Source organism: Candoia aspera, chromosome 4 (genome assembly GCF_035149785.1).
Source record: "Candoia aspera isolate rCanAsp1 chromosome 4, rCanAsp1.hap2, whole genome shotgun sequence".
Taxonomy (NCBI): Eukaryota; Metazoa; Chordata; class Lepidosauria; order Squamata; family Boidae; genus Candoia; species Candoia aspera.
This window is the reverse complement of record NC_086156.1, coordinates 114,685,025-114,695,511: the sequence shown is the minus strand read 5'-3', so window position 1 is coordinate 114,695,511 and position 10,487 is coordinate 114,685,025. Positions and strand designations below refer to the sequence as shown.

At 39.9% G+C, this 10,487-nt stretch overlaps 1 protein-coding gene across 1 annotated transcript; it reads left to right on the top strand.

The window, feature by feature from the left end:
* Positions 1-683: 683 nt before the first annotated feature.
* LOC134497227 (vomeronasal type-2 receptor 26-like) lies at positions 684-10,019 on the top strand (the record flags this gene model as incomplete). Its single annotated transcript, XM_063302899.1, has 8 exons — positions 684-880; positions 1,280-1,571; positions 2,037-2,334; positions 2,677-2,822; positions 4,627-4,854; positions 5,740-5,866; positions 7,996-8,857; positions 10,004-10,019. Coding segments are annotated over exons 1-8 (2,166 nt in total), but the record flags the coding sequence as incomplete, so codon positions are not given.
* Between the last annotated feature and the right edge of the window lie 468 nt (positions 10,020-10,487).

Genomic DNA, 10,487 nt, shown 5'->3' with positions numbered 1-10,487 from the left:
TGAAAATATGGATGACCTCCTCCAAAGGGCTTATTGGCTTTTTTGTCATTTCTTAATATATATATATAAAAAAATCCTCTATTAAACTCCTCTTTTATTTTGACATTGAAACAGGGAGCCCTGCTCTATTGTAAGAAGTGAACATGAATTTAAACAATTAAGGCTATTTTGTATTGCCAGTCTCCCTTATACTACTTTTATTGACATTTGCTCATTCAGAAAAGAATTGAACCATCAGACAATTATTATCTCATGAAAAACAAAATAATTATCTCCTATAGGAATTCCCATATTTTCTTAGATAGGCCAAAACACCAAAGGCTTTGCAGAAGGCTTTTGACATTGCACAACAATCCAGATGCAAGTATCAGTTTGGTTATAAAGTAACTCTTGAACCACCAAGAGATTGGCAGAAGGGGCAAGAATGGCTCTCTGAGGTTCATTGCTACAAGTTCCCTCCCTCCTGTCTCTTCTGCCAGAATATCTCTTCAAATCCTGGTGATATTCAGCATAGGAATGTGCACTCCACTGGAACTTACAATAGGAAAGGTGGATTTTCTCATTAGTTTCTTTCTCAGATGTAAACCTTGGATTAATCACTGGATAAACCGTTGAATTAATAAAGACTTCCCTATGGATAGGAGAGACGACAAAGACATTCTCACCATAACAACAGAGTCGAGATGATGTTCCTTCTGATGTTCTTGGTGCCCAAAGTAGTTACAGTGAAGTGCCTGGAAGGTGAACCCTTCCTTGTCCCACATGAGTGGTACCAGCCTGGTGACCTTGTTGTTGGTGGGATGGTGTCTCACATTCTTTACCACGGTTATGAAATTCAATTTAAGGATTATCCTTCTCTAAAATCTTATGACTTACCAGTGTAAGGATTTTTTTTTCTTCCCATGAACTCTTTAATTTAGCCAGATCCCAAAAAATTCTTCTATGACTAAAAGCTGTTTCAGCATAAAGACAGTTTGTTGTATCTAATCTAAGCTTTCTTGTATCTTGTTGTGGGAGAAGACATCAATTCTTTTACATCATGTTAAAGTCTTTTTCATGAAACGTTGGTGAATAAGCTTTTTAAATAATATTTAGTGAGCTGAAGGTAATTTTAAAAAATTCTGTACTAACACTCTTCACAAAACATACATATATTAAAGGATTGATACTTGCTGAATCTGTTTATATTCTATTTTGTGCTAAATTAAAATAGGAAACAAATGTTCTCGCTTGAAAAAAAAAAAGTTACTCCTTATTTTTGTATTTAACCTATTTGCAGTGTAATAACCAAATTCTACCAGCACATCCTTGCCTTGGCCTTTGCTGTGAAGGAGATCAATGAAGACTCCCAGATCTTACCCAACATCACTCTCGGGTTCCACATCTACGACAGTTACTACAGCCCAAGGATGACCTATCGCACCACTCTGGACCTGCTTTTCAAGTCCAAGGAATTTGTCCCAAACTACAAATGTGACAGCCAGAAAACTCTCATGGCCATCATTGGGGCACCTGGTTCTGATACTTCCTCATATATGGCAGAAAGTATAAGTGTCTACAGGATTCCACAGGTAATCTGGGCAGGGTTAGAGACAGAATTTGACTTCTTTTTAGCAGAGAATAGCTTTTTGCCATGTCTTTTTTGCAGGGCTTCAATGAAATACACTTTGCTCTCCCGTCTGCAACTTTTCCCCCCACAGCTCAATAAGGTGGCTGAAGATTATCCAATAAAAATAAATAAATCATTTTTTTATTACAATCATAGATCAGAAAATTAAACTGTAAAAACAAAAAAAAATTAAACTCTAAAAAAATATAAAACTTTTTTGAAGGGGTCAGCTGACATTGTGTTTAATGGCTACCTGGCAACAGGTGGTAACCCTCATGTATGTGGAATTTCACAAATTTTCAGTGTAGGTACACCTTCATTTAATTTCCATCCAGCAGTCATTTTCCATCTTTTTTTCACTTGATTCACATGAATAATGACTCCCCTTCTTTGTTTTTTATTTTGTTTTGTTTTGTTTTTTGTTTAGTTGACCTATGGCTCTCTTGCCCAGGAAGAGTTTCAGACACCAAAGTTATCTTTACTTTACTGCATGGTCCCAAATGAGGACCTTCAGTACATTGGAGTTATCCGACTTCTTCTCCATTTTGGATGGACGTGGATTGGAGTCTTTGTTTTTGATACAAATAACGGAGAGCGTTTCTTGCAGAAACTGCAGCCACTGCTTTCCCAGAATGGCATCTGTTTAGCTTTCACCCAGAAAATTCCACAAGTAGCCAACTTTGAAGACTTGTCAGAAGTGCTTGATGCAATCTCAATTATTTCTGGTAAATTAATAGATCAGAAATCAAATGCTTTTCTTGTCTATGGAGGATCATTCACTATCGTCTGGCTCAGAACGGTCGTTTTTCTACGTGATCCTGAAAGTAAAGAGAGTGCATCCTTCAGAAAGGTTTGGGTCCTGATGAACCCAACTGATTTTATAATGACAGGATTTCTAAGAGGATGGGACATCCAGTTGTTCCATGGGGCTCTTTCCTTTACAGTTCATTCAAGAGAAGTTCCAGGGTTCAAAGAATTTCTTCAAGCCATCAAACCTTCAACCCACAAAGATGGGTTTCTTCAAGACGTTTGGGAACAATTGTTTGACTGTTCTTTTTCCAGTGCAGAATTCCCCTCAATGATCAGTGAAACCTGTAGTGGGGAAGAGAATTTGGAGAACCTGCCTGGCCCTTTGTTTGAGTTTCAGATGACTGGCCAAAGCTACAGCATTTACAATGCTGTTTATGCAGTGGCCCATGCTTTGCAGGAGATGGTGAGACCAAGATCCAAACAGAGAGAATTTCCAAAGTTCAAATTTCCTGATCTGCAGCCTTGGCAGGTAATCTCTCCATGTGATAGATATTTTTTTCTTTTATATTATAGTCATTCTCATCCATACTTTAATATGTTTGTTCTCCTTGGCCTATGGCTACATATCAATAAGGATACTGAGGCAACACATTTATTAGTGTAAGAGGTCATGCTCTGTTATAGAATGAAAGAGGATGAAGATACACCATATCTATCTATATTCTGCATCATATTTACAATGTTTTTGTTGTTTATTAATTTAGCCGCGTCCGACTCTTTGTGACTTCATGGACCAGCCCACGCCATATCTTCCTGTATTGTATAGGATTCTATACAATATATATAATCCTATACAACATATACAATCTTGTTGTTTATCCGTTTAGTCGCTTCCGACTCTTCGTGACTTCATGGACCAGCCCATGCCAGAGCTTCCTGTCGGTCGTCAACACCCCCAGCTCCCCCAGGGACGAATCCGTCACCTCTAGAATATCATCCATCCACCTTGCCCTTGGTCGGCCCCTCTTCCTTTTGCCCTCCACTCTCCCTAGCATCAGCATCTTCTCCAGGGTGTCCGGTCTTCTCATTATGTGGCCAAAGTATTTCAGTTTTGCCTTTAATATCATTCCCTCAAGTGAGCAGTCTGGCTTTATTTCCTGGAGGAAGGACTGGTTCGATCTTCTTGCAGTCCAAGGCACTCTCAGAATTTTCCTCCAACACCACAGTTCCAAAGCATCGATCTTCCTTCTCTCAGCCTTCCTTATGGTCCAGCTCTTGCAGCCATAGTGTCCTAAGAGTCAGGGACCACGCTGAGACAAGGAATAGGTCTCTAGTCTTTTATTACTGCCACTTTAGACAGAAAATCCTAACAAACTGAAGAAGCATGGGAAAAACCCAGACAGATAAACCCCAGAAGTTAAGGCAGGTCTGATCTCTGTCTCTTTGAATGGCTGCTTAACTGCTCAGTAATACGCATGTGTTTTCCCCCCTGGATAGGGGCCCCTCCTGCTCACCATCAGTACTCATGACACATAGTGTGCCATAGTCCATATTGGATTTTTCTTCTCAGTTTGAAAGAACCATCTGACACCTATGAGAGGAGACTTTGTATGGATAAGTTCAATGACATATGGGACTCGTCATGGTTATATAATTCTATTAGGAATCCATCCATCCATCCATCCAATCCTGCATCATATTTGCCTGTCTGTCTGTCTCTCTGTCTATCTAATCCTGTTTGTGTGTATATATAATTGTGTTTGTTTATTGTTGTAATGACATTTTAAGTCATATTTTTATTTTATTTCTATATCTTATATTTTTCTAACGTTTTTAAAGCACTTGTTATGTATGTATCTTTATGGGTTTTTTGGTTTATTTCTGTCATTTCAAAAAACAATACAAACAAACAAACAAACGGGCAGGGTTTTTAGACTGGGGATTTACAGTTTATGTCAGTTGTTCTTTGGTAGTAAAAGTATACATTTTTTTCATGAAGTGATGTTGGTTTTTAGACTTATGGCAAACTCCCAGGACTTGCTGAGTCTAGTGCTTTAAAGTACATGTCCTAATTAATTAATAAACTAATAGTGAGTTGCATGTCTCAAATCTTCACAGTTCTTTCTGGGTTGACATTTTCTTCTGCCATATTTCAAGCCAGGGAATGTTCTTTTATTCCTGGGAATTAGGAATAAAAGAAAGGGAAACTTTAATCCTGATACTTTGTTTTCTTTTTGACTCCCTCTTTCTGACCCTCCTTCAAGTAGCTCCACAAGTTCCTTCAAGGCATTTCTTTTAACAACTCAGCTGGAGAAAGAGTCTTCTTTAAAGACAGAAGGGAAGGTCCAGGTGGTTTTGACATCCTCAACATCATCACTTTTCCAAACAGATCCTTCCAGAGAGTTAGAGTTGGCAAGTTACACCCCAATGCTCCGAAAGGAAAAGAAATCTCCCTTGGGGAGAACAGCATCCTTTGGCACCCAGGTTTTAACCAGGTATGAAATGATGCTTGCTTACAAAGGACCACATTCCATCTCTAAATGACCTCATGAAGTTTAATTACTTTCAGAAACAAAATGGGAAAAATGGGAAAACACAATTCAACCCTGAATATCTGTTGCGGTGGAGGGAAAATCCATATTCTAAAAAAATTCTGCCCATAATAGTATTATCAGGTCCTTATTTAAATATTGGATAAATGGTTACCTGATTAGATAGACAGACAGACAGACAGACAGACAGACAGACAGACAGATAGGAGAGAGGGGACAGGGTTTTTCCTGTTTGTAATGACCACTACTTCCCTGGATACTGGAAGAGAAGTCCTGAAGGGAAACAATTCTGCTGCTATGATGATGTTCCTTGCCTACAAACAACGATTTCAAATAAAATCAGTAGTTTCACCGCATTATTTTCATTATATAGACTTAAAGAAATGCAGTTCCTGGATTAATATATGTATGGTTCTTGGTTTCACCAATTTCTGAACAAGATTACTCATAGTTTATTCACATCCCTCAAAATCTCTTCTTTGTAAATCAAAGTTATTTATGAGGATTCTGCTGCTATTGTACCCTGTACAGGATGTAGAGACAGACAGACAGACAGACAGATGAGGGATCACTACATTTTATTGCATCTTGTGACCCCTAATTTATGTTAGTGGTAATTGTTATTGTTCACACTTGCAATCTCTTTTGCTTGGTGTTCTGGTCTTCATGATTTCACCTGTTTCTACAACCTGAACAAACAACCTGTAGAAAAATTAATATGAATGATGTTGATGCTCATTCATCTAATCCAGATTAGACAATTTCCACCATCTACTCTGAATTCTCTCGTGTCTATATCTATGTCTCTGCCTACATCTATGTCTCTAGGTCCTTCCTGTTTCCCTGTGCAATGACCACTGTTCCCCTGGATTTTGGAAGAGAAGGGCTGAAGGGAGACCCTTCTGCTGCTATGACTGTGTTCCATGTCCAGAAGAAAAGATTTCCAATCAAATTAGTAGGTTATCAATTTTCCTTTCACCATTAGTTTTCCATTCATTATCCATTCATTATATAGGCTTCAAAGAAATGTCATAACCTGAATGTGTATATGTGTACTTACTGGTTTTATCAATACTTAAAGGGGAATATTTATAGTTGATTTCCAAACTGGTTGGAATCCTGCAGATATTGTTCCCCTGTGAAGGTGAGATGGATGGATGGATGATAGGCAGATAGACCTAACTCTTATTTCAGCACAGAAACCTGAATTTTTGGTGGTGGTGGTGGTGGTAGTAGTAGTAGTAGTAGAAGTTGCTGCTGTTCACACATGCAATCTCTTTTGCATTGGTGTTCCTATCCCTATGATTTTCAGTGTTCATGCAACAAGAACAAATATTCAGAATGACAATGGTCACTGATTGCTTTGAAAAACTTTGGGTGCTAGGTGGATCTAGGAAATTTCATTTGCTATGATTAATACCAGGCACCATATTGGTGATTCCTGGAATATGTGTTGGACCTCTAGAAGGGAATTAAACAAACCAGCAAACAATCAATACATGATTGCGTCATTTGTGCTTAACAATAAATAAATGTTGACTTTTTTGCTCTTCTTTTGAAAATTTCAGGGCCTCATGTTTCATGAAACCGGAAAGTTAGAGAAAGCTGAATGATAGCAAAGGAGGTATAGCTGACAATGAAAAATGAAGGAATGGGTGGGATGTTCTGGAGACAAAGGGACACAGGATGTCTTTCTGCAAAACCTGATCGTATTCTCCATGTAAACGGCCAGAAGCACTTTGGTTATGAAATTATCAAACTAACCCTTCTCTCTTATACTGACAGTGAAATTATACCACATTTTTCTGGTTTCAATTCACCTTTTGCTCAAAGAAAATATTAGTTTACAGCAGCTGACCTTCTCTTGGAGAAGAATAAAATCTCAGAGAATTTTAATGACATACATTGATTTGGCATCTCAGAATCTGTAGTCTTTGTCCACCTTATGCAACTAAATTCCCCATCCCAGTCTTGTATGAAAGAAAGACTTCTATGAAAGGAAATGGGAAACAACAGCATTTTTCTCAGTTTTATTTAGAGAAGACTGGATTTCAGAGAATAATTGCCCATCAAATCATGTATTCATCTACCAACCAATCATACATGATAGGATTGAAAAATAATATTTATGTTTTATTTAGATATTAAATTTATTCACCACCCAACTCACTGAAGGAGTGACTCTGGTTTACAGTATAAACAAGAATAAATAATTACTGAAATGTCATAAAACAATATTCTTACATAAAAGTATAAAAGTTCCATATAAGATAGAGATGTTAAAAAGATCTTAATATATGGGGATATCTTCATGGTGCTAACCACCCACAGGGTCGGTTGTTCCTCCTCACAACCCACGCGAGCTGGAGATGCCAGGTTGTCAATTCTTCCTGGAAGGCTGTGCGAGTGGGGGCTGGCTTCATGTCTGGCGGAAGGATGTTCCACAGGAAAGTGAAATGGCAAAAAAAGGCTCTCTTGCTGGGGCTTTCCAGATGACATTCTTTCAGGGATGGAGTCAATAATATGACTTCCCTGCCTGACTGGGTGGGACAGGTCGAAGTAATGGAGATGACATGTTCTGTCAGGTAACCTGGACCCATTTATTTATTTATTTATTATTCACATTTTATTACCGCCCTTCTCCCCCAAAAGAGGGACTCTGGGTGGCTTACAATAAAATCAAACTACAAAGTATATAGGGCTTTAAAGGTCATAACCAACACCTTGAATTGGACCCAGAACCAGACTGGCAATCAATGGAGCTCCCGCAGCAAAGCTGTTACAAATGCCATGCTTGGGGCACCCAAGTTTGCAACTGTGGCTGCATTTTGAATAAGCTGTAGCTTCTGAATACTCTTCGAGGGTAGCCATATACAGAGCACATTGCAACAGTCTATACAGCCCAGATGACTGGGGCATGAGTCAGTTACTGAAGGGCCTCCTGATCCAGGAATACAGAATTGTGTATTTTCACATACAAGCTATTCACAAACTTGTAGCCTACTACAAGAACTCAGTATGAAAAATAGAAGTTAATTTTAAAAACTATGAAAGAAATGACCATTCTCTTGCCTTTTCTTTTAGATACCGATGACTGTTTCAGATGTCCAGATGATCACTATGCAAACCAAGAAAAAAATGAGTGTCTGCCCAAATCTTTGGTCTTTCTGTTTTATGAGGAACCTCTAGCAATTGGTTTAGTCACAAGTGCTATTTCTCTCTTCCTCATGACAACCTGGGTCCTTGGGACTTTTGTTAAGCACAGGGATACTCCCATTGTTAAAGCCAACAACCGGGCCCTCACCTACACCCTCCTTGTCTCTCTCCTCCTCTGTTTTCTCTCCTCTTTCTTCTTCCTCAGCCCACCTGGCAAGGTGACCTGCCTTCTCCGACAATCCACTTTTGGCATCAGCTTCTCAGTGGCCATTTCGAGTGTCTTGGCTAAAACGATCACGGTGGCTCTTGCTTTCATGGCCACCAAACCAGGATCTCAGATCAGGAAATGGGTTGGGAAAGGATTGGCCTTTTCTATTGTCCTGTCCTGTTCTCTCTTCCAGGTATGTATTTGTGTTCTTTGGTTGTCAACATCTCCCCCATTCCCTGAGTTGGACATGCACTCAGAATCCAAAGAAATCATTTTACAATGCAATGAGGGCTCAGCCTCCTTCTTCTACTGCATCTTGGGCTACATGGGTCTCTTGGCCATGGCCAGCTTCACTGTGGCTTTTCTTGCCCGTAAATTACCTGACAGCTTCAATGAAGCCAAATTCATCACCTTCAGCATGCTGGCCTTCTGCAGTGTGTGGGTCTCCTTTTTTCCAGCCTATCTGAGCACAAAAGGAAAAGCCATGGTAGCTGTTGAGGTCTTCTCCATCTTGTCTTCTGGTGCTGGGTTACTGTGCTGTATTTTTCCCCCCAAATGCTACATCATTGTTTTCAGGCCTGAGCTAAACCACAGGGAGCAACTAATAAAGAGGAATTAGTATGTCATGTGATCTTTCTCACTGTGAGACATTGCTGACAAATAAGAATAGAAAGACTGTTTCCTGTCTACAGGAACATATAGAATTTTTTATTTTTTTCAAAGAAGGATTGATGGATGATGATGATGATGATGATGATGATGATGATGATGATGATGATGATGAAAATTTATTGTGGTCACCCATTCCAAAAGAAGTGCTCATTCACATGAAAAGGGGTTTGCCCGGCACTTTGTTGGACAGCATTGTTGTAAGCCACTTCAGCAAAAGGTTGTAACTCCACCCAATCATCCTGATGGTAGTTAATGTATGCTCTAAGACACTGTTCAAGAGTGGAGTTCAAAATCTCAGTAGAACTGTCAGTCTCAGGATGGCAAGACGTGGATAGTGCTTGTTTAATGCCAATCAATTTTAAAAATGATTTCCAAAACTGGGAAGTAAACTGTGTCCCGTGGACACTGACAAAATGGGAGGGGCTACCGTGGAGGTGGTAGATGTGGATGAGAAATAGGCATGCCAATTTTGGAGCTGAGGGGATGGATGCACCTGGAATGAAACATGCTTGTTTGGAAAAAAAAAAGATCTTTTACTACCCAAATGACAGTTTTCTTCTGACTGGGAGGAAGATCCAGAATGAAATCCATAGAAATCTCATCCCAGGGATGGGACAGGCTGGCCACGGGCTGTAGAAGCCCCTGTGGTTCCCCCCCCCCCCTTACGTATTGACAGTGCACAAACAGGACAGGAAGCCACATAATCTTTTAAATCGCTTGTCAAGGTAGGCCACCACAATTGACGATGAACCAAATGTAATGTTTTGACAAAACCAACGTTCCCAGCAAGTTTATCATCATGGGAGCACTGTAAAATCTCAGCTCTTAAACTTTCGGGTACATAAAGGCAGTGTTCTACCCATGCCAGACCGTTTTTGAAGGAAACCGTGTCTTTATTAGCTAGCAACCAAGTGTCAGATTTCAGTGCCTGGAGAAAATCTTTCTGTAACTGACAAGGAACTTGCACCTTCTGCTTCCCAGACTGGGCTGGGGGCTGGGTAGCTTGCTTACGGGTCTGGCTCCGTGTGACAGCAATCAAACCCAGTTGTGGTTCAGTGAGAACAGTCCCAACCACATCTGCCCCCTGGTCAAAATCCTGAGGTAAACACAACAAAGCATCAGCCGGAAAGTTTTTCTTTCCTGGGATAAATTTTAACTGGAAGTTGAAATGACTGAAAAACAGCCCAGCAAATTTGTTTAGGACTGAGATGCTGGGTTGTGCGGAGGGCTTCCAAATTCCTGTGATTGGTACAAACCTTGAAAGGGCATTTAGTGCCTTCAAGGAGGTGACACCAGGCTTCCAAAGCGGCTTTTACAGCAAACACCTCCTTTTCTCAAACATGCAACTGGCATTCGGTTCGGGAAATAGGCTTCATGAAGATTGAGCTTGGAGAAAATCTTGCCCTTAGACAAATGAGCTAACATGTCCTTCATGAGCGGAAGAGGTACTTGTTAAAAATTGAGACAGAATTTAACCCTCGATAGTCTGTACAGAATTGAAGCGTGCCATCTTTCTTTTCCCGGAATAGCACAGGGGCCC